Source organism: Ursus americanus, chromosome 19, assembly GCF_024610735.1.
Source record: "Ursus americanus isolate L20-20 chromosome 19, mUrsAme1.1.p, whole genome shotgun sequence".
In the NCBI taxonomy this organism is placed as follows: Eukaryota; Metazoa; Chordata; class Mammalia; order Carnivora; family Ursidae; genus Ursus; species Ursus americanus.
In genome coordinates, this window is record NC_142145.1 from 19,152,555 (window position 1) to 19,176,580 (window position 24,026).

Below are 24,026 nucleotides of genomic sequence, written 5' to 3' on the forward strand. Positions count from 1 at the left end.
ACAAGCAGGGGGAGTGGCAGAGGGAGAGGGAGAAGCAGGCTCGCCTGCCAAGCAGGGAGCCCGATGCAGGGCTAGATCCCAGGACTCTGGGATCATGACCTGAGCTAAAGGCAGACGTTTAACCCACTGAGTCGTCCAGGTGCCACTGTAACCCCAGATATTATAATACAGAGACCCAAATAATCAATCAAGCACAAACAAGTGGAAAAATAAGTAACTTATGTATCTCATTTAACTATAAAATGATACATATTGATTTTTCCAAGGTTACAAAAATTCATTAATAGATTTGTATATGACAGGTGGAAATAGCCTAAAAGAGACTGTTTTTACAAAAGTTAATTCAATATATTCACCAAAACAAGAGTGTTTGTGTTAGAAATTTAATATATAAGTTACTCCACAAATTCATGTATTATAAATAATTCTTAATATAAAACTGTAAAAAACTACAGTGACCTTGAAAATTAGTATAACCACACTTCCATACAAAGAATTATATCTTTTTAATGGACAACTTCCCATGAAGCAGCTAAGAAATCTCTGTTAAAGTCAGTATTTACTAATTAAGTGTACTTGTGTATATTTCACACTGATCCTAAAGTGAGCACACTCGATTCATTAATGCTGCTCATAGATGATTTCCCCCACCCCTCCCTGTATGCAAATTTTGGTCAGGCTTAGTCCTAAGTGAGTTTGGGTGGTGCCTGGCCAGAGCCAGCTCTTGTTGGGGCATGTGCGCCCTCTGCTGGCTGCTCAGATTGGAACCAACCAGTGTGAGGGGTTCTTGATTTCTTTCACTTCTCAGGGTTGGGTTTTTTTGGTGTGTTTGTTTTTGCATTTTTATAAAAATAATCATATACTTGTAGTGATTATAAAGTTGTAGGTTAGTACTGAGAATGACAGCTAATTTGTTTCTGTTTGAAAATGAAGTTTTGGGGGGCGTTGGTTGGTTGGTTGGTTTGATTTTGCTAAATAGACTCCTGATAGTTCAAATAACATGTAGAGTATATACCAGTCTTGAATTTTTAAGTGGTTGACTTCATATTACCATTGATTGTATTTTCATTGCTTTCATAGTTCTTCCTAGTCTGATTACACTTAAGAAGGATTCTTGTTTGACTAAGTTGGGAATGAACTTCAAAAAGAGAAATCATTTAAATTTTGTCATATGACTCTTTGTAGGTAATGGATTGGCAGATAATCCCTAGGAGAAAACTGGCTGATAGTGTCAAGACTTTTCACTTGTCTTGGGAAGGAAAATGACTATTAACGTCGCGATGTTTTATAAAGGCATTTTTGGCTTCCTTACAGACCAAATGAAGCTATCCTCCCTGGCAGACATTGCTAATGGTAGTTTGAATGGAACCTGTTTTGTTTGGTTTTGCCTCTTTTGGTTATTGTTTGTAGAGTGTGAGATGTTAAAGCAGCAAATCAGTGATGGTACCTTTGTCCCCAGGTCCCCAGGTCCTAGGACTAACTTACACAAGGGCCATCACAGAGGGGATGTCCTGGCCTCTCCACCACTGCTTGGCTAGAGACTATCCTAGGGCTCTGGCAGTGAAGACCGGGGCTCTGGGTAATGGATAGGTCTTTAAAATAGCAATGATTTTTTTGTTGACAAGGTTTCATCAAATTCTTCATAATAATTAATTATGTGTAAGTGTTTTCTGCATATCTCTGAAATGACATGACTTGATTGAATCGATTTGGTAATTGTTACACAGAGAGGACAGTTTAAATTTTTGCAGTTCTTTTGTCTTATATTGTAAATTTCTCTGATGTGTAAGCAAATGACTTCACAATTTCCCCAGTCAGCTCCCTAAAATGTGGAATGATCAAAGAGTTTAGAGTTAGGGAAGGGGGAAATGTCATCTAGGTTTTTTCCAGTTTCCTGTTCTTTCCAATTTTAGGTACCAGTTACCTTAAAATTTGTTTTGAATAAATGATACAAGTATCTCTGATTTATTTAGCATTGTCAAGTAACTCTGAACTGCATTCTAACAAATAAATCGCCCCTAAGTCAGTTATAATAGCATCTTGCAGGGAATCTCAAATACACATCTCTCCTGTTGCCACCTGTTACCACGATGAGGTTCTATTCGGCATTTTCCTCCTCTGTGCTTTCCAGTATACCCATTCACCCTTTACTGAGGTACATTGTTGGGTTTGCTCCCTTGCATTTCGACCATCTAACTCCTTACCTCTTGAGAATAATGTCCACTGTTGATGTACCAGCAGCCAACACAGGGTACACAGAGGAACCAACAAATACTTATTTCCATAGCTCATGTTTTTTGGACCTCTTTTACAATTATTCAGATGATCATTTTTGCAAGTTTCCGAACTGAAAACTGCTGTCTGTAAACATCTATTCCTTGTAATGTATTTTATTTTCTTGCCTATTTTGGGCGTATGAGGTCAGTATTCTGACTACTCCCTTTGTCCTTCCTCCCTTCTTCTCCTTGACCATCCTTCCCACAGCCTCTCCTCTTCCTTCCTGTGCCCCCCGCCTTCCTCTCTTGATGTAGTCATGCTTATGTATTCAGTCACTGGGAGGCTTTCCTTAAACATCATAGTGTGGGACTCAGCGGCTCATGTAATTTTATCTGTGAACCATCATCTTCCTTTAGCGGTTACTTGTGTCACAGGGCAGTTGGACTCCGAGGAGTTTGGTCCTGTTTGCCTTCCACTTTGGTTGTTGTGGGCCTGAGCTCTTTAAGGTGATCAGGTTCAAGAATTAGCAGTCTTCCCATTCTTTGTCTGCTCTATGGATGCTCTGAAGTGTATTTTGAATTTTGGACCATTTCCCCCCATCTTCTCAGTGATGGATGTTTAGGGAATAGAGACCAATTGGAATTCAGTGCTAAGGCTGGAGAAACGGTCATTTGATATATTGGTTGTCTAACATATATAAATGAATGACACTTACATTATCTTCTGTCTGGGGTTTAAAATGGAGGCGTCCGGCTGGCTCAGTCAGAAGAACGTGCGACTTTTGATCTTAGGGTCGAGAGTTTGAGCCCCATGTTGGCTGTAGAGATTACTTACATAAAAAGAACTTAAAAAAAATTTTTAAATGTTACTTATGTGTATGTGTATATATGTAAGTATAATGCTTGTGTATATTATACACACATCTAAACTATATTTAAGATCTTCATGAGATTCCCATCCGTCTTACTTTTGTTCAGTCTTGAGTATCAGAGCGAATGTACTTGTGGTTTCTTTGAGAGATTATACTTGTTAGATTTTTGTTAGCTGTAAACTTAGCTTGAAAACTGAGGCCATTGCCTACATGCCATGATTCTAAAGTATGTAATTTTCCTTTGTAGGCCCTATAACAAACGTAACACTAAACTTCTTCCTCTGTTTTCTGTCCCACTGTGGCTTACTCAGAGTCTGCTATTATTTTTTACATTTAATATTAGTGAGACTCTGTTAGAACATCAGCTTAATGGGCAGCAAATAATTTATTGCTAAAAGTGATTTGCATGGTGAAACGTAGCTCTAGATTTTCTTAAATTTTGCTGATAAATTAAAAAAAAATTAGCCAGGCAGCTGAGTCTTTATTCATACGATCTTTCTCCTGCCTCTGATCAGAAATGTCATAGATCTCCTCCAGAGGGATCAAAGGCCTAGATTCTCTCCCTTTGTATGGACTGCCTTCAGTAGAGCATGGAAGGGTAAATACATGGGTGGAAGGGCCCTTTTAACAAACTATGTTTGCTTGAGTTGACTCTGGAGTATAAAGCCGATTTCTAATTTGGGATAGAATGGGGAAAGGGATACTTTCAGAGCAGTGGCCTGTGGGTCTGATAGAAGAGGAGCAACCTTTCACCTCTGGGACTCTCCCATCTTGGAATTCTGTCATTTATTAGGGGAATGAAAATACTTGGTAATGGGAGACTAATTTCTTTGAAACAACCAGTCTTCATTAGTGGAGATGAACAAATTTAAAGGCCAAGTGTGCTGCCAGAAAAGTGTTTCTGAAATAGAACTGTCAGAAAGGGCCTCAGAGATCAACAATTATTTGTTTTTAAAAATCCAGTTAAATGGGTTGGATCAGGTAGTAATCGATTCTTTTGTTGTTGCTATCCACCCGGCTACCAGGTTTATTGGAGTTCCACCTAATGTAACCTTAGAGGCTGTGCCTGTCACTTAAATTGGTTCCTGTTACCCCTGGCTTGTTGAACTAACCAGTAGAATTTTATTTAAAAAAAAAAAAAAAATTAGAGTGCCAGATCCTGCTCCACTGAATGCAAATACCCTGGGGTAAAGAAGCCAGGAATCTGTTTTAAGAAACATCTCCCAAATGGGTCTCATGACCAGCAAGGCTTCTAAGCCACAGAATAGAATTTGGGGGATTGCTTTTCTCCACGCCCATCCTGTGTCTTCCTTTGCTCCTACGAATCTAGCGAAGATATTTCTCTCTGCTTGCTTTGATATCTTGAGTGTATATTGCACAATTGACCTTTCTTCGTTTTTATATAAAAACTATTATGTTTCTTCAAATAAAAAAATAAGCTTTCAAAAGCTCGTGTTGTTTCTTCACAGGGCACACAAGTCCTTAATTGCTGTGGTTCTATTATCGCCAGTCATCACACACAAACTGTGATAACAATGTAAAACAGGGTCGAAACTGTCAAGATCTTATTCACATAAAGCCAGTGGTGAGGTACTCATTAGAAGTAAGTTGAGTGATTTCAGGGTTGCCCTTAGTCCTTCAGGTCTCCAGGGGACCCTTGTACAAATTGCTGATTCAGAAAATCATTACTCTGGTGGCTGAAGTGGCACTTTAGTGGCCTTAAAGAGTTATCTGACACACCTCCCCAAACAGCTAAGTTATCCCCGTGATTATGTTGATTAATTGCACACTCTGTGGAATTAGCGTTATTTTCAATGAAAGATTTCTCTGCATTTGGAAAATAAAGCATAAAACTCACGTGCTTCAATTTGATAATGTGTGCACTTCTTCTGAGCTTGACACCGAGTGAGGGGATGATTTTGGCTGTTGTCTAGGGCACGTGGGATAATCTGAGGCTGCACTTTTTTATTTTGCATTTGGAGAGTACTTCTTGCTGTGCCAGATGATGGTCACTCAAAATGCTTATCATTTCTAACCTTTTTATCCACTCCTTTTTGCCTTACAAACAGAGTTAAAATGATGTGAGGGGAAGGGTTGTGGTACACATTAAGAAGACAGGTGGAATATGGACCTTACATCTAGAATACTCCAAAAGAAGTGGCAGAGTGTCTAAAGGGGCTTTAGTGCTGGAATTGGAAGTTTATGTGTCTTGATACCTGTATAACCTCTTCTACTCATATAAGTCCGTTGTTCCTTCTTCATTTTAGTGACCTCATCTATAAAAATAGAGCTTAAAATGCCCACCTAAGGAGTTCTTAGGGCGTGTTGTCTTAAATATGTAAGTGAAATTCCTTTGCGTACCATACAGTGCTTTATAAATGTGAGTGCTTTAAGGAAAATTCAATACAGATTCTGCACCATAGGCAGGCCCCCAAAGGGAAGAGTTTTGGTGGTGCCTCAAGATAGTCGGCATATCTGGAATTTTAGTCCACCCACTGTTTTGAAGGCAGCACAGTGTCTAGACGAGATGAGGTGAATCAGTGACGAAATGCAGCCAAAACTCATAATTTTCCAGGATAAGAGCTATAGATCATTACTGAGTATTCTATTTTTATGGCTTAAGCACATCAGTGAAAGAGAAGACTGATGCTAGTCTTTTCTGAGGAGATGGCTAGCTCCCTACTTCCCATTATCCTTTGCTACAAACTATGTGCCTACTCACATCCCCCCCCCCCCCCCCGCCGCGCCCCGCTTTTCTTTCTGGTCTCAATTTAGGAAGAAGGGGAGGAAGAGAATTTTCTAGGCTGTGGAATGACTAGTTTATCTGCTGAAATTGAGTTGTAATTGTTTTAGCATCAGATTTATTAAATTTGGATTTTTGAATGCCTATGGATTGAAGACCAAGTTGTCCTGGTACAGCAGGATTCTGTAGGAGAGAACCAATGCTCTTCGAATTGTAGAAATCAGAAGAATAAGGTCAATTTCTGATTTCTTGTGAATGCAGGCTCTCAGCACCAAACAAGGATCTGGGGTAAAGTTGACCAGCTAGTCAGAATAACAGAGGTATATCTGCATAGAAACGTCACCAATAGTGAACATTGATTTTAGGTCGACTTAATTAAAATAAAACACGATTTTTTTTACTTATTTCATAGAAAATTACAAACATATATTAACCTAATACGTTCATAGTGGTAAGTTATTTTTGGTTTTGTTTTATAGTAGTAGCTCCCTAAGTTCCTTGTGACTTGTATTAAGAAACAAAAAAGTATGGGTTAGGTATGTGTATTCACATAAGTTTAGGAAAGATAGTATTAAGCTAAATTAAATGTCTTCACTGCAGGACTTGTCAGAGGCTTTAACATGTTAAGATATAATGTACATTTCTGGGGGAGGGTGTAACATTTCTACACACATGTAGATAGTGTGTAACATTTCCTAGGCTCTTTAAATTAGCCTTCCTTTTGTTTTGGGGAGCCTGTTGTGGGGTTACTATTCCAGAGAAGACCCTTGTGAGCGATGCTGCATTGTCTGATATTATAATGTTATTTTTTTCTTCCACTCTTCTCTGTGCATCTTAATACGGAGTCATACTCTTCACACAGGGAATGTGTAGAGATGCAGTCTGCTGCCATGTTCTTGTTGATTAGTTGCTTCAAGTTAACATGGAGATGGTTGCAGCTTATTGTACGACGTCACGGGTTCTGGTGTATACCATTCGCACAGCTCTAAAGTACCAAGAGACCTTTTAGGGATAAAACACCATGTAAATGTAAATTATTACCACCTATAAGACACTTTCATTAATTTCATATCAAATTCATGAGTGTTTTGAGCTCTGGGATTTGAGTCTTCAGTATTGGGCTTCCTGCTTATTTATAGATTTTTTTTCCCCCAGAGTTTAAATACCAACAGCACAGAGTAGTGCTAAGAGCACAGCCTTTGGAATCTAAGTGCCAGGGTTTGAATCCTGGTTAGGTCACTTACTGCCTGTGTAGCCTTGGGCAATTTTCTGTATCTCAGTTTCCTCATCTACAAAATGGGTGTTTATATCATCTGCCACCCAGCGTTGTTGTGCAGATTGAAGAAATCAGTCTGCATAAGCCCTTTGCGTAGTGGGCAAAAATACATAGCCAGGACTCAGCTATTCTTATTTGGGTAAAGGAGGAAAAGTGAGCATGGAAAAGATGAGAGGACTATAAATAATAACCTCATGTATATTTTCAGAACCACCAAAAATTTCAGTCATTGCTTAAAGAAGTAGTCTTTTCAATATGCAAAATAATAATCATCACCATCATAATCATAATACTAATTAATAGGGTACCAGGGATGTGTTGGGGTGGGGACAGGGACAAAGATTTATTCTGATCCGAACATGGTTATGATGAGTTCCCTAGTCTGATGCCAGGGAACAAAAGGCTCATTCTTCAGTTCCCAGAATGAGGATTAACAGTGAAACAGCCTTGCTTGGTTTGTCCTGAAGCATCAGATAATTTTTCATTAAGGCTTTTCATGGGATTCTATGTTCCACTGGTACAGGTGCATCTTTTTCAGTGGTGGGTGAGATACCTACCATTTATATATAATTTTAAAAGTATGAATGAAAGGCTAGAAACCCAAACTTGACCTTGTTATCACCTGCTGGTCACCCAACAGTGCGGTCTTCTGCGCCACAGCTTATCTGCAGAAATCATAGTATCAATAAGTTGTTCTTGTCTGTTTCCACGTGGATTAGAACGTTCAGGTGTAGTGATAGACCAGAGCTGATACTTCTTGGATGTATCCCTGTGAATGAATGGGTTTATGAGATCATTTTTCCTTCAAGTAATATTTTCATTCTCATCCAGTTCCCTTGGCATTCTCTTACAGTAGGATACCACAGATATACTGAAAGAACAAATTAGAAGTCAAATAGAAAATGATATAAGAATATAAAAGTACTAAATTTGGAATTATATAGACATTTGTTAACAATACTGTCCCCAAACAAAAAACATTTTTCCCCTTATCCTTCCTGGGGCAACCAGATAAAGGATTATTGACTAGATCAACACAAATTTTTTTAAAAATTGGAAGCAGCTTATGTTTTCTGCTTAGATTAGTTTTTCAAGGGCAACAGAAGAGGCAAGGGAATCCTTTATTGATTATCAATTGCTGCCATTTTTAATAGTCAAATTTAAATGTAGGTTTTAGCAGCTGATGGGTTCAATTTGGTCAAAACACGTGTTGACTTTCTGGATTGTTTGCTCACTGTAGATGCTGACTTGTTCTGGAGAAGGGGCTGCGTGTTGATCTCCTTTGTCTCCAGGAGGATTGATTGACGGATGTTGTGTCTGCTCATTTACAGCGTTTTTCTTGCTTAATTTAAAAAATTGTGACATAGTATTACATGTTCCTTGTATACATCATTTTTGCAGAAGAAAGTTGTTTAGCCAATATGTCGACTTAGTTTATATGAAATCGTCTCTATAGCTTTCATTCAGCCTTCAGTGTGCTCCATTAGGTCATATCATTCGCTTCATGCAAGGCAAATCATCACCAGCAGCAAAATTTAACATTTGGTCCTTTTAGGTATAAAAATGAATCAAATGCCTGACAAGATTGGTTTCTGGTATATATTTCAGAATCCCCCCCCCCTTTATGGGCATACAACAAATGTTACTAACGGGTACTTTTAGTTTCTAAAATATGGACAACAGTACTCCATGCAGTAAAAGACTTGAGCGATTAATGCTACCCTTATGCCTCTTTTGAGTAGTTTTAGCCATGGGGCTTGGCACTGCCACCATTGTCTTTGTGCCAAAAAATATCCGCAGCGGCTGTCGCATTCTAGTACTGGAGGGTCGTCTCGAAAATTCCGCAGTGAACGCGCCGGGTTTGTTCATCACTGCTATCTCTTTTAAATATTGGGAAAATAGGGTCTTTCGCTCTTTCAAAGCTCCGTTGTGGTTGTGGGGATGGGGGGAGGTGGGTGTCGAAGAATGGAGAAAGGAGGAAAGAAGCTGTCCGCGCCAGCCAGTTGGTCTAAGTGACAAAAATCCATGCCTGACATAGAGTAAACGCAGATATTGAGGGGCTTTTGTGTTCATGAGCACAGATAGTCACTTAAGAATCCTCCTCAAACATGTTATCAGCGCTCTTGAACATTTTATTATCTGAAACAAATGTTGCAGTGAATTTTAAGCAGAAAATCGACATCAAAACCATAGCTAATTTTTAATGGGCAGTTTACACAAAAGATACATACATATATATATATATGTATATGTATGTGTGTACGTGTTTTAGAAACTGAGATGTCATTGTAAAATGGCTGCTGTTTGTCATTAGCAAATGATGGGAATAGATCTCATATGTTTGAGAAGGTGCTTGGGTTTATCCACAGTCCCTGATTATTTTGCTCCCAAACAGGGGTTTGGGCTCTGAGGGCAGATTTATAGTTGAATTTGGAAACAAAAAGATGTAATAAAGTTAAAGGCTTACACTATCAGAATGAAATGTGTACTCTCAGAATCTTGGAGCTATCTCTTTGATGGTAAAAGTGGATGCTACAGATGAAATCTTTACAAGGAGCATAATCCTAAAAAAAAAAAAAAAAAAATTAAAAAAAAAAAAGTGCACCTCCCAGCCTCCTGCTGGCTGCGCTGCCTCTTTGGTACCTCGCAGACTTCGACAGAGTCCTGGACGGGTGCCCATTGATGTCATGGAAACACTCAAATTACTGAGAATGATTCATGTCTATGCTGGTCTCTTATCCTCCCCCACACAAACAGGAGTAGATTTTTAACCCTGACAACTTGTAATTTGCAGTGGGTTTATTTTTGTATCTGGATAAATATTTTTTAACAAGCAAAATTAAGATTAAGCAGTCTGTATCTGATATGATAGTAAAGAATGCCGGGTCTGTGTAGCCAAGAGTACTTTGGGGACTCTGTGCAGCGTGAATTCATATTCTCTTCTCTCCCTTCCTTCCTACCCCTTTGCTCTTTTCATTCCACTCCTCCTCTCTAGATTTCTTTCCTTTCTCTCCCATTTATTTTCATTCATATTCTCTCTCTCTCTCTTTCTCTCTCCCTTACTATTTGCACTGACCTTCTTTAAAATAATGGGTGGAATAGTCCCAACATATATATATGAATTGAGACAAATCCTGGTAAGAAAATTCATCTCTCCAGGTCTATGTGCTGGAGTCGGGTTGGGAAATAATGCCAGCTGGTGAGATTCTATAGGGGATAGCTTCAGTAATTCCTTCTAGGCAAAAAAAATAGATAACCCTTCTTCCTTCTTACTGTATTTTGCAATCCAATTTTTGGAAATTACCCAAACAGGACACTAGACGTTCAATTTCCTAGGAAGTCAGAGTAAATTCTGCTTTATCCATCTATCTTTCTGTCTGTCTGCCTGCCTCCCTACCTCTCCAGACCTGCTTTTCTGGCAGTTCAACATGTGCATATGATGTCAAAGGGAACTATGTGGTAGTTGTGTTGAGGCTTTTTAGACGCAAGAACTTAAGGAAGGACATACATCATTTCATAGTTCATAAAGGTCAAATTTCTCTGTTAGTAATATTTAAAAGGGTATAAGTAGCCTACATTTGACTTACACAGAAGAGTAAATATATGTATATGACCATTTATGCTTCTGAAATGGGTAAATACATCTTTGCTTTAATGTAAAATCCTCATACAATAGGAAGTTATTCTCTTAGATCTTTCAGGACTGACAGTCTATGAGATGGTATCTTGTTTCATTGGAATTGAAGCTGATATGGGCATTGATTTTCTACTTTGCCCTGAACACTATACCAGAAATGGGGGAGCAGTGGGGAGTGTTTTCCTAAACCTGAGATTCACTGAAGCCAGTAGGAAGGTTAATACTGAGGGAGAGAGGGTTAATTTTAAGATTCAGGTTTGGCTTTCTTTGAAAATCACCTTCCATTTTATGTATGTAGTGACTTCGATACCAGGTACACTTTTGACAAGATAGAAGATTTATTAAAGATCCGTTCTTTGTACGGTGTCAGGAAGGTGGACTCTAATAGCATTGTCATTGAACCAAAAGATAAAAAATGACTGCCGTTACTTTTAACATTTATTTTAACTGGAGTGGAGGGAGGAAAACTTGGGGGTCATAAACTTTAGAAGGATTTCAATTCTGTCTCTCAAAATACTAGTTTTGAATCTTCCCATTGGAAAGAAGAATAGTAGAGTCCTGGGTAAAGTACTACGTCCCCCTCAGCTCTAGTCTTGAAGAGAGGAGTATCCCTCCGTCTTGGGTGGGGTGGGATTGGGTTTGTCTTTTGGATACTTGGTCATGCCACTAGTCCTTTTTGATGTCCTAATATGGATCAATTTTCTATGACAACTCCTTACATGTCACTAAATTCTACTGCTGATAGATCTCTCGTTATGTGGCTTCATTGTCTCCCTTGCAGATTAGTAAGGCTAAACATCTTAAAAAAAACAAATGAGGAGCCTTGATTTTGTCTTTAGATGTGGCCAAATAGCACCTGAGGCTGTGTAGAGCCATCTACAGATACAGACTGAGTTGTTAGACTTGGCACGAGACATGGACAGTCCATTATCCCTTGTTCCACGGGGTCAATTGGTAGAATATGAACTTGGATTCAGAGGGGACAATTTTGCAAAAGCCCCCTTTCCCCAATGCAAATTCCATCATCGCCTTGATCGTGATGGGGTGTACCCCTGGGAAAGGGAGTTTAAAAAAAGAGAGAGAGTCTCAGAATTTTGAGTAGTTTCTCGCTATTTTCACCATCTGGAGAGCCTTGATTGATTAGCTTTGGCCTCACCATTAAGTGTCAATATAATCAATGGGAATTACTAGACTAGGGTCATTACATAGATAATTTGCCTGCTGTGTAAATAAAAATGAAATTGTTTAAATTTTGCGAGAGAAAGAAAGTGAAAATAAGGGCTGACAATTTGTTTGTTAGAGAAAGTGGAGGCCATTGGAATGACAGTTTTTGGAAGTGTGGAGCAGTTTGGCTAAGAATAGGAATGAAGGATATTTTTTTTCCAGTTTATCATAGCCAGAGTGAGGAAGTGTTATTCCCTCTCTTGCTTGCATACATTGCCAGTAGTGCCTACTTTACGTATGTAAACATCGGGGAAGAGAAGTGGATGTCTGTTACCTGGAGATTTTTTTTTTTTTTTAAGGAAAAACATAATTTACACTTTTTTTGTTGTTTCTCTTGGCAGGTAAAACGGAAAGGGGCTCATACGCATCTTATGGGAGAGAATCAAACTTACAGGGTTGCCACCAGGTAAGTGAGAATCTTGCTTGGGGAAGGGTTGAGAGAATGAACCTGGTAAATCGGTTTGTTTTGTAAATTAGGTGGTGCATTTTCAAGCGTGGCACTAAGATGCACCGAGAGTCTGCCGACGCCTCTCTCTTTTAAAAAGTAATGAAATAGCACAGAGCTTGGAAGTAATAAACCCCTCGTCTCTAGATCCCTGCCGCATCAGAACTGCCTTCACTGGCTTGTTTCTCTTTTTTAATCCATCAGCCGGTACCAGTGGCACTGTTTGCAAACTAGCAATGTCGGTTAAAGTGGTTCTATCAAAAGAGTTTATTTGCAATTAAGAACTTAAGAATTTCTTACACTAGAAATACTTCGTGCAGCCATGTGTCAGACCCTGGGTTCGGGTGGTTATTGCCCTAAATTATAGTTTTCATAGGGGCTGGATGATGTTGTGTGAAAACAGGGTTGTATTGAGGGATAAAAATGTCTGTGAAAATATGATTTGTTGTTCCTTTTTGTTTCTGAATTGTTTTTGGCTGGAAGTCAAGGCCAGCAGGCTAACAGCAAAGCCGTCTCAAGGGAAGCATGCGTGAGCTAGAAAAATAAGAGTACTTTAATGAAATAATAAAATGCCAGTGTAATACAAAGGTATAGCATGTGTGTGTTTGTGTCTCTGTGCACTCTGCATTTGCATACTTTGCACTCTCCAGAGAAAGCCCAGTTCTAAAAATACCACCCAGAGCCAAAAGTATAAGCTTTGTTTTAGGACAATTGAGTTTTTATAGATGCTTTCTTTTTAACTTCAGTATCGGTATTAATCGTATGTTTAAAATCTTTTATTTTGCTTAGAATTTAGACTTTTTTTTTTTTTTTGTAAGTGCGTTGGTTCCTTACTTGGGAGAACTCTTGATAGAATTTAATAATCCTCTCTCATATTCAAAGCTTTCTACCCAAACAGAATATACATTCTTCTTATGCTAGAAAGGGAATGCTTGCTCTCGAACCCGCTCACCCTCCCATTTTCTTTAATGATATGGGAAAGAAATTCGGTTTTGAATTTTTGAAACAACCTGCTTCATATACCCTGGAAAATGTAAGCAGACAGTTTCAGCAATTAAACAGCCTATGAAGGACGTTACCTTTATGTATCAGTCATATGTCACTAGAGGTGGAATTCTGGTGGAGGTTGATTTTTTTTTTTTTTTTTATCCCCCCTGGATGTATTTGCATTTTTAAAATTGCCTCCTCTGGCCCAGCCACCCCTTCAGTCCTATTCGGCATCTGAAAGCTTGGTTGCAATGAGGTGAACCGGTGCTTGGTTAGAACTCCTGCCACACAGGCTGCACGGTACAGTTCATAGCAGTTTGTTTGGAAAGAATTCTGCAGGAAAGAAATTTACAGCCATTCCAGCACAACGGAAACATCTTTGGAATGTGAGTGCAAATGTTCGGGGCAGATAGCTCGGGCGACAAGCCTCTTAGTGCCGAGTCTCTAGTGTAAAGCTCCCCATTCCTGCAGAAGAGCCAGTTCCTGTGTATCTGGTTTCTGAGGGTCAAGGCAGAGGTCGTTAGAGTTTGGGGGAGAAGAAAGTTGACAACATCCTTCCTTTTTGCAGATGGTCATGGCAGAGGTCTCTGTTTTCGCCGGGCCTCTTTTTCTGGTCAATGAGAGAATAGGCTTCCTCGCCCCTGTATCCTTTCTTACTAATAGGAATTGGCGTGATTCCTCACAGACACAAAGATTTCCTCTGCTGAGTAAGCGCGAGGCCCCTTAACTTGTTAAAGCATCATCCAGACCGCGTGAGTCTGTCTGTGTATGCGCAGGGACGCAGACCCTCCCTCGGTTTGTGGGAAATACTTCCCTCGGGTGAAACTGAAGTTATTTTTTTTGGCAAACACAAGGTGAGAAGTGGAAGGGGGCAGAGGGTGGAGTAGAGGTGGACGGACTGGTGTGTGATGGCTGAATTTCTGGGCCTTGGAAAGCTCATTTTGAGACATTCGTGTCCAGGAAAATTCTGTTGTATATCGGAGTATGACTGCATGTGCTTTTCTTAAAAAGTCTTCATAATGTAGCTGTGGAGTGTGGAGATTTCTCTCTTTCTTATTTCTGCTTCATGGTTGTGAGTCTTGCAAGAACTGACTATCTGTGCTTAGCATGGTCTCAGCAGTATCCATAAACAGCATGATCACTTAAGGATAAATAAAAGCAAAATTTCGGAAATTCCCTGATTGAGAAAATAGGGGCTGGAGCGGAAAAGTGCCCATATTATGAATTTCTGCTCTCCGTGAAATCTGAGAATAGAGCAGACCATAGTGTGTCTTCCAGTGAATGTTTCTCTTGTGCCGAATTGCTTTTTGAATATCCCTGTCTCCAACACCAGCTATGCAAACCAAAAAGAAAGGCAAAGTCTCGGGTATCTTGGGCTTCAAGTCTAAGTAGCAGATCACAGCTGAAATGATTCCCCACTGTGTGGCAAGGTGAGTGGCTCTCCTGGAGAGGAAGCTTTTGTTTCTCCTGTTTACTACATTCTAGAGATGCTGGGTGGAAATCCTTTAGATGATATGCCCTGAGGAGCTCCAAAAGCAGCTTTATCGTATTATAACAATGTATCCTGTGGACTTAGAGGGATGAGCACTGTTACATGTGAAGATGCTTATTCCAGTCCCAATAGCCTTTTGTTTGGTGTAGAGAAATAGTGGTGGTAAGCAACAGGTAGCGAAACGCTGTCCTGGAGAAATAAATTGTTATTTTGAAATGTATGTTATCTCAAAAATGTATCAGGTTAAAAAAAATATATATATATATAAGTAATATGATTATATATAATATATATATATAATCTCCATTCTGTTTCTCTTGAGGATTTAACACTAATAGTGATAGACACGTGGCTTTTTAAAAAGCAGATATTTTAGCCAAAAAACAAATGCTGGCAGGATCTTTATTAAGTTGTTTTCATTTTAAATAGTAATGGGATAATATGAATTCATTAATGCATTTCCACGTAAAATTATCAGAAGTACACATGGTAACTTTTTCAGACTTTTGAAATTGTATAGAAAATGAACCAATAGACAAAGCAAAGCAGCCAAATGGACTTTTTTTTTTTTAGTTCTCACTAAATATGGCAAAACTAATTTAAATCAAATTGGGGTACGGAAATCACACCCAGGCTTAAAATGTTCTTGCCAAATTGCAACCTCATACTACTTTTACTGGCAGAGAAAATAAAATTTATAATGGAAAGTCTGACAGAAATGAAAATGAGCGGAAATAAAGTTTTTCGCAAGATAGTCCAACCTTAATATGATAACCAATAGCTAATACCTAATGGGCATCACTGCAGATGACAAAAGGAAAAAAATGTCATTTGCTTTTGGCCTCTTTTGCTGCTTTGAAGAGAATGTTTGGCGATTGCAAACTTTTTTATCTTGCCGAAATCTTCTGTTTTTGAATGAAATGATGATGTCAACACAAATGATTGTTATTAAGGCAGAAGTTTTCCCCCTAAGTGGAAGTTCAGGATTGATTATCAGGAATTGTTTGTCTTTTCTTTTTTGGAATATAGCCCAGGTCTATAGCAGTGGTTTCATTATTAGTATCTCCTGGGCAAGATGTGTGTGGGGGTGTGCGTGGGGGGTGTTGGGGGTGGGGGGGTGGGGGGGTGGGGGTGTGCACTATATGGAAAACTGGGCCCTATCTGAGACCAATTAAATTAGAATCTTATGAGTTGGGCTTTTGCTTTTCTGACAGTTCCCCAGGTGATTGTACTGTGCAGCTAGGTTTGATGATTTCCTAGAATGGTCTATAGGAATACACTCTATTTTAAAGAAGTGTCCAAAAGCTGGTATTGCCACTGACCTTGAAAAAGCTTTTAGACTTCTTGCCTTAATTTGATTATTCAAGACATGGAAGTATATTGCATATGTACTTCATTGAAAGGCAGTGAAAATTCGTGATTTACTGAAAATCAGGAAGATGCCTTGAAGTCTTTACGCGAAATTCTGCAACTCAATGTCCCAGCCCATATCTTGTTTTCTCAAGTGAAGTCCAAGGCTTTAACCTCATCCACATTCTTTCTTTTTCTCAGCAAGTAATCAAATGAGACTATGCTGATAAAGTTATTTGATGTTGAGATCTTAAAACTGACAGGATTTAAGAATTAGGCTTAATCTCAGATACTTTTGTTAAATTCCAGAAACTTTGAAAGTGTATAGAAAATGGGTTTTCTCTATATGAAATTGGATTTGCTCATAAACCTCATTGTTTTGGGTTCATTGAAATAAAACATTATAGTTGGTTCTGAAATGAATGACACATTGAAGAATTGATTTTTTTTCTTTTCATTATTTTTATTTTTGATGCAAAAAGAATTTACAAATGACTTCATTCTACAACTTTGGGCTCCTTTAAGTTTTCCTTATCTAAAGTCAAAATGGAAAGGATATAAGCAAAGAAGGCATGGAATCCTTTATCCATTCTTAAGAAAAATGGCTATTTAGATCTTGTGGAAACAGAAATACATCTTGTTGTTTTTTTTTTTAATTTGACATTATGCTTTGTTCACGGTGGACAGTGGGTCAGTCTGGGTCTAGTGCTTCCTTCCTAGGACCTTCCTCCATTCACGTACTATGTCTGTGTCCCGCCTTAGCACCTCAGGTCCCCTTCATAGTGCCTCTTGAATTTGCCATTACTTATGTTTGTTGAATGCTGGTTTCCACCAAGATTCCGTAGACTCCTACAGGGCAGGGACCTCGTCGGCTTTATCTTGCTATGTGTACTCTGTGCCTAGCAGGGTGGGGATTGTGATATCCTAATGCCTATTTCCCCTGCATCATGTTTAGGAATCATTTTGAGAGAGGGAAGTCTGAAGATGGCAATGTATGAGAACCATATTTAGCACTGGTCTCATACCTACAAAAATGAGAAAATCATATTGTCTCAAAGAAAGCCCTTTGGAAGTCTGCCCTTCTGTCGTGCTGTGTGGGCCCTGGAAGGACACAGAGGTCATACTGTGGAGAGTCCCTCATCCCTCACCCTCAGGGATCTGACTGCCAGCCTGGTGGTGGTCTCACTGTTCGAGGCCTGAACATTCTGAAAGGAAGCGACAAGGGAATTCTATGTTCTGTGTTTCTGCTGGGCGCGTAATTGGAACCAAAGGTCGCAATCCAGTCTCATCCTTTCTGAGTGTGCCGGGGAGGACAGTGGGACAGAGTATTTAAAATCATGACGACTTTGGACCTCCCAGGGCCTGAGTTTGCCGTGGGTATGCCATTGTGACTCTGCCCCAAGCAGGTTTTCAGGGCACCAGCTTGTTTGTTTGGGGGCATGCTATGGGTGTGCCTCTCACCCAACAGCCTCCCCAGTGCTCACCAGAGGGGACAATGGAACCATTCTTTCCTTGTATTGGTAAATAGATATTTATTGGCCCTCTACTGATCTGTTAGGTATCTAAGGAGAAAAACAAAGGGAAGTTCTTGCATACTTTCCCTTCAACACCCCCATTAGCAGCTTTCTGGATATCAACAGAGACAATCAAGCTCCATTTATTTAGTTAAAAATTTTTTTTAGAAATCTTATATAGTATAAATTTTCAAATACTCAGAAAAGTTGAAAACGATAATAAAATGAAATACCATATACCCACCATTTAAACAGTTGTTAATATTTGTTATATTTGCTTCATGTATATAAATACATACACACATTTTTCAGTGAACCATTTTTAAGTGGCAGACCTAATAAGATTTCACCCCTAGATTTTTCAGCATGTGTCGTTTAAAATTATAAACACTTAAACATTGAAATGAAATACTGTTATCACCCCTAAAGAAAATAACAATAGCTTCCTAATCTAATACCCTATTTGTATTCAGATTTCTTCAATTGTGCCCCCATGAAAATGTCTTCAATAGCTTTTTTTTTCCGTCATTGCATTTATGCGTGGTATTTGGTTTCTATGTCTCTTTATGATTTCTTTTAAACTAGAGCAATTCCTGTAATTTTTTTTAAAAATGCTGTTTACTTTAAAGAAATCAGGCCAGTTGTCTTGAAAAATATTCTCCCATCTAGAATGATCAGAATTTATTTCTTTGTGGTGCTGTTTAATTTGTTAAATTAGGTCAAAAGATTTCTTCGTATGGATGTTCCACATTTTTGGCCCGAGTAGTTCATAGATGACGCTGTGTCCTTCATACTGCATTCCACCTGGAGGCATATAATGTCAGGATAAGTTGCTATTGGTGATGCTAACTTTAATCACTTGGTGAAAGTGGAGACCCCCAGATCTTTGTATTGTAAAAAAAACCTTTCCCTTTGCAAAAAGGGAACCAGTAAACACTCTTGTGTTGCTACATTAGCACTGGGCAAGTACCCGGTTCCGCAGTGGTCTTTGACCTGATGGTTTTAGCATGCATTGATGATGCTTCCCTGTACTAGATTTCGAACTAGTGGTCTGTTCAAAAAACTCCATCAGTCCATCTCCGTTTATAGCTGACATTCTTCTGTGAAAAGCTTCCTTTCATTGTTCATATTTTAGCGCTGGTAATTTAAGTACTTCATACATATACAAATAAATGTTAATAATGCTTGTATTAAACATGGTACTGGAGGGTACTGGGAGCATTAAAGCATTCTTCGAATCTCATAAAGTATATTGCTAAAACAACAGTTATAGCTCAGCTAAAGGTCAGAAAAGCTTTAATTGCAGGAGGAAGGGGGTAATTATAGGTATGTTTCCTGGCAAACTAAACTCTACTATTCTTTTGCTGAAATTTGGGACCTTATGACAATCTGTATCCCTCGTTGTTGGATTAATCTTGTCATAAACACTGGAGTTTCTCTAGATTCTCATATTGCTCCCTCTGTACTCTAGTAATTATTCTTGAAGACCTCATGAGGCTGACCGTCAGTGGCTGACCCATGGGGTCTGGTAGGCAGCTGTGTTGCTCAGGGTTGCTCCATGGAGGGACATCGAAATAGTGGGTCTGGCTCCTCCCCAGTCTTTCCACAACCCTGATGTGACTGATGAGTGGGTGTCAAAATGAATGGGTTTCTAAATGTTCGTCTGGGCTCTATCTAGAGGAAGCCTGGGAACTTAATATTAGGCACTGGTATAAACCTCTATGGTGATTATTATTGTCCTCATTTAATAATTAAGAAAACGAAGCCCAGAGAAGTAAAGCAAGCAGGCCTGAGGACACAGCCCAAGCAAGCCCAAGAGCCAAATTTTGAACTCTAAAATGTCCCAATTTAAAGCCAGTGCTCTTCCACCGTGGGTTCCCTGCTGCCCCAAGCCATGATGAGATTTCTAGGCTCAAAGATCCGCATTACAGCCCATCTGGAAAACCACTTCTGGTAGATTCCAGGCCCACTGGAGAGTCTGGGACTGACATGGTGCCTGGAACAGTAGTTTCACTCAGGTCTGTCCAGAGTGGGCTAGAACTCTGAACACCTTGAGGAAGGGGGCTCGAAAGGGGAGGGGGGCACATGGCTTCTGACTCTGAGGCCTTTTTTTGCTGTTATTGTTTTTAAATAAACCACATGTGTCTATATGCATGATCTCTTTTGTAACATCCTCAGAATTAGCATGTGCAATTTCATTAAAACCAATAAAGATTCCCTGTGAAAAGGCTGGGGAAGGATATGCCAATTCACATTTTAGCAACAGCATGAACACTTTCTTAAAAATGTATAGATTATATTTGGGCCTTCCTTTTTGTGCAATGCAAGCAGAATATGGTTTGCTATTACATGAATTTGGATTCTTCATATATCAAATTATTTTTCCAAAAATATAAGAACTACGTACAGTGAAATTCTGAAACCAGACCTTTTTGCAGGCTCTTAAATGTGACCCCATAATTTTTCACTTATGGCATTTAACTCACTTGTGAAATACATGAAACAACAAATATGTGTTAGAAGCATAGGCAAGTTTTATACAATAGTTCAGGACAGCGAGTGCATTAAAAAAATTGAAATTGCTTTGAGATGATAATATGAGGCACCAAAAAAAGTGAAGTTCTGGTATATCTAAATGGAGATTTCACCAGAATCTTGGGATTAACTTCTCTTTTCTTATAAAAAGTATTCAAGGGTTTTTAATGACCACTAGCAATTAGACATTCAATTCATCTTTATATTTTTGCTATGTAAAGAGAGAGGAGAAAATCAATTAATGACTAAACAATTGATTTAAATTAACACTGAGGACTAGTTGATAAAATTTCATGTTGAAACGTACCTGCCCGTGGTGTGTAGAAATCGGTATAGCCCTGTAGCTTCTTTCCATAAGAAAGGCAGTAGACTCCCAATGCAGCGTCAGGAAAACTTTTCAATATTGAGTGGCAGAAATATTTATTCCTTTATCTGTGACCATGCTTGGAATGGTTTCATCATTAAGGAGATACCTTCTGAAACTCTTAGAATTGAGACCCCAAATTAAAATAGTGGGAACACTGTAAGATACCAACAAACCTCCATAATCTTTTTAAAAATAAATACTTTAGAAAGGAATAGATACCGAGTCTGCTGCTGGGCCTGATATGGTCACCTGCTTAGAATTGAGCCTCATCCTTTAACAAAGTGTGTGTGTGTTCTGGATATTTATGTGGATTTGTTTACATACACCTTCTCTCACAGATAAACTAAACTGAGCTTCCTAAGGCATGGACCTTTTATGTTCACGGTGTTATTTATTATCTAACAGAAGTAGTTTCTTGGGAGAAGAAACCCCGCAAGAATACATAGCTGCATTTGCTTCAGCATTTCTAATGCCGAAATGTTTTTTCATAGTATGGCACTTATTTTTGTACTTAATAAAGGGAGAAGTCACATTGTGGTGGGATAGCATCTTCGGCCCGGCGCTTCCCCGGGTTTTGTTGAATAGCGTATACTGTCACTGTTTAATTCTTACGGTACTTAATGAAATCTATATATTCCTTGATTTCATTACCCTTTCCTTTCAAAAGACATCTTCCAGTGAAGGCTTTCTATGACATTTAAAAAAAAATACTAGATATATCTTATTTTCAACCTACCTCAAAGCCACGTTTGTGTGAATTTGGGATGACAATGCAGTGATAAGAAAGTAATTAGGAAGAAATATCATTGAGGTTTTCAAGCAGTGACCATTCTCTAGAGCTCTAGTTGTGGGGGTCCCTATGTGCCGGGGTTTGACCGTGCATGCACACAGAATAATCTGAGCTCATTTGTACAGTGATAATGAACAGCAGGGCACTGAATCTTTTCAGTTTTATTGGTATTGTATACAGTAAGTTATTAAATTTCATCTTTGTAATACACCTGCAGTAAAATAACAAAACATTGCTGCACTTAAGGAACATGTGTGTGTGGTACAATGCCCTCCCCCATCATTTCAGCCTCCCCCCCCCAACAGCTGCTTACAGATTTCAAGATCCATTGTATATATTCCCTTGAGCCCACCTCTAATAATCGAGACACATCTGCCATTGCAGTATTATAGGCATATGTAGTTTTATTGAAAACTATACCTGTAAAAAAATTAAATAACTCCTACCTCAATTAAATTGGCAAGCTACCTTTTGCAAAGATCATATTGCAGACCTCCCGAGACCCAGTGAGTTCATTTTATTCTTATATTACAAATCACTAAATATCTTATTTTTTATTTAGCCAAGTAGCTAGCTTTCCCCATACTTTGATAATAAGTCACTTTCATCTATTCTCACTTTTGTTTTCCTTTTCCCCTCATCTTCACTATAAAAGAATATACCATGCAGGTTGTATGAAGGAAACACCAAGAGCCTCACTGAAGTAAACGCAGGATAAATAAAGTCAAAGGGAAAGGACCCGGCGTGTAGCTTTAATTCTTAAGTGATTACTAAAAAGACACAATGGCTACAACATCAGGATCGAAATCTTAACTCATCTTGTACTTTGATAGATATTTTCACAATCCTTTCTAGAGATCAGTTTGATCCCCGTAATGGCAGAAAAGGAAATAATATGAGGAGGGAATGAGTTAGGAGGTGATTAGATTAAGTTCCTTAACATTTACATTTTTTTGGAGAATGGGTCAATAATAAATGTCTATAAAGTAATTTTGTTTTTATCCAGACAGGAATAAAACACTTATGTAGGGTGTCTCTATAATGATTCGTAGTGAATTCAGCACGCCACAAGTACAGTGATTGCACCAAGAAGAAAAGTTTGTAAACTTGCTTGCTATTGTCAGAAAATTCCAAAGACAACATGCGCACTATATGAATAGGAAGAAAACTATATACCCTTTTAGGAGAATGTGAAGGTTTCTCATTGCGTAGTTTCTTAGAAAGAAACAATGTTTTGTCCTATTCAAAGGGCAGCGTGTGAATGGACTGAGGGAATGAGACCTGGATGCCTATTCCCAAAGTGAGCGCAGACTTGGAATATAGATCCTCGGATGACCTTTGGAAAGTGGATGGTTTCATAGGAAGGAGTCACAGATAAATAGGAAGTGATTGTTGCTGTAGCGGAGGAAGAAAATCAAGCAGGCTTATTGATCACCAGTCAGGATTAAAAATAGTTGCATGCTTAAATGATGAATTTTCTTTTTTGATAAGACTACTGATAAAAGTCAGTGGTCATGTGGTTCCCCTGGGGGTTGTCTGTGCTAGTGAGATTATGCCCAGTCTCTGATCAATGAGGGTATTTTCTACCCCTCTCATGGTTCACAGAGATTCAAAGGTTAGTGGGGATAAAAAGCCAAGTCCTAAGGGGCGCCTGACCGGCTCAGTAGGTAGAGCATTCAGCCTCTTGATCTCGGGTCGTGAGTTCGAGCCCCATGTTGGACATGGAGATTATTTAAAAAAAAAAAACAAAAAAAAAAAAACCGAGTCCTAGATAGGGTCATTGCTTACAAGTAGGGTCCAACACCCTGAGAGACTCAGAATTCAAGATCTTAGGAGGATTTCAACTTTGTGGGTTTTTTTTTTTTAATAGAAAAATACCTTATAAATTCTAAACAAACTTTTTGAACAAAACTCATGCACAAGTTGGGGAATATTACTTAATTCAGGCCATACTACTCCTTTGAAGCCCCATCCACTGAACTTTCTTCTCCTGGATGTGATTGCCTTCTATGGAAACATCTATTGCCAGTACTTTTGAACTGTCACACTGAGCTCTGTGACTCAGAACTGTTATGTGGAGAGTGACTGGTCCGACACAACATCAGCAGTGGTAAAAGATGTGCTGTGGACAATGACATGTGTAAAGAGCAATGTCAACAGCTGCCACTACTCGGACATTGTCCCTCAAGGAGTCTTTCTGCGTCTCCACCACTTAGCTGTGGCGAGAGAGAAATCACTAATAGGGACCTATTCTTCTCAGTCCTACTTGTACTTAGTTACCGAGTAAGATTTGCTTGAATTTGTTTCCAGAGCACAAGTGCTGGGTGTCATCATGTCCATGGAAAGAATATTAAGTTTGGGGTTTTACACGTGGGGGAAGGGATTATTCTTGGATTTATTTCTAGGAGAACTTGTTCCCTATTCTCTTTTGCAGATAACACATACACCCTTTCGTTCCTATTTCAAACTTCATTACAGAGCAGATTTTCATCCCATTGTATCCTAGGTAACTATACTATCCTCTTAAATTTCCTAGTGTGCCTTCAGAAACTCAGATGTCAAGATTGGAGGCTCCTGT

At 38.9% G+C, this 24,026-nt stretch overlaps 1 protein-coding gene across 13 annotated transcripts in view; it reads left to right on the forward strand.

Annotated features, from left to right (window-relative positions):
• Positions 1 to 24,026, forward strand: part of TCF4 (transcription factor 4) — a 348,341-nt gene that overhangs the window by 160,288 nt on the left and 164,027 nt on the right. For 12 of the 13 annotated variants that reach the window (XM_045790146.2, XM_045790153.2, XM_045790147.2 and 9 more), the window contains one exon: positions 12,310 to 12,374. In XM_045790146.2, the coding sequence (XP_045646102.1) occupies positions 12,310 to 12,374 (65 nt within the window). Of the gene's footprint in view, positions 1 to 12,309; positions 12,375 to 13,813; positions 14,255 to 24,026 lie in introns of those variants that run through there. The other variant, XM_045790157.2, reaches the window with a different exon arrangement.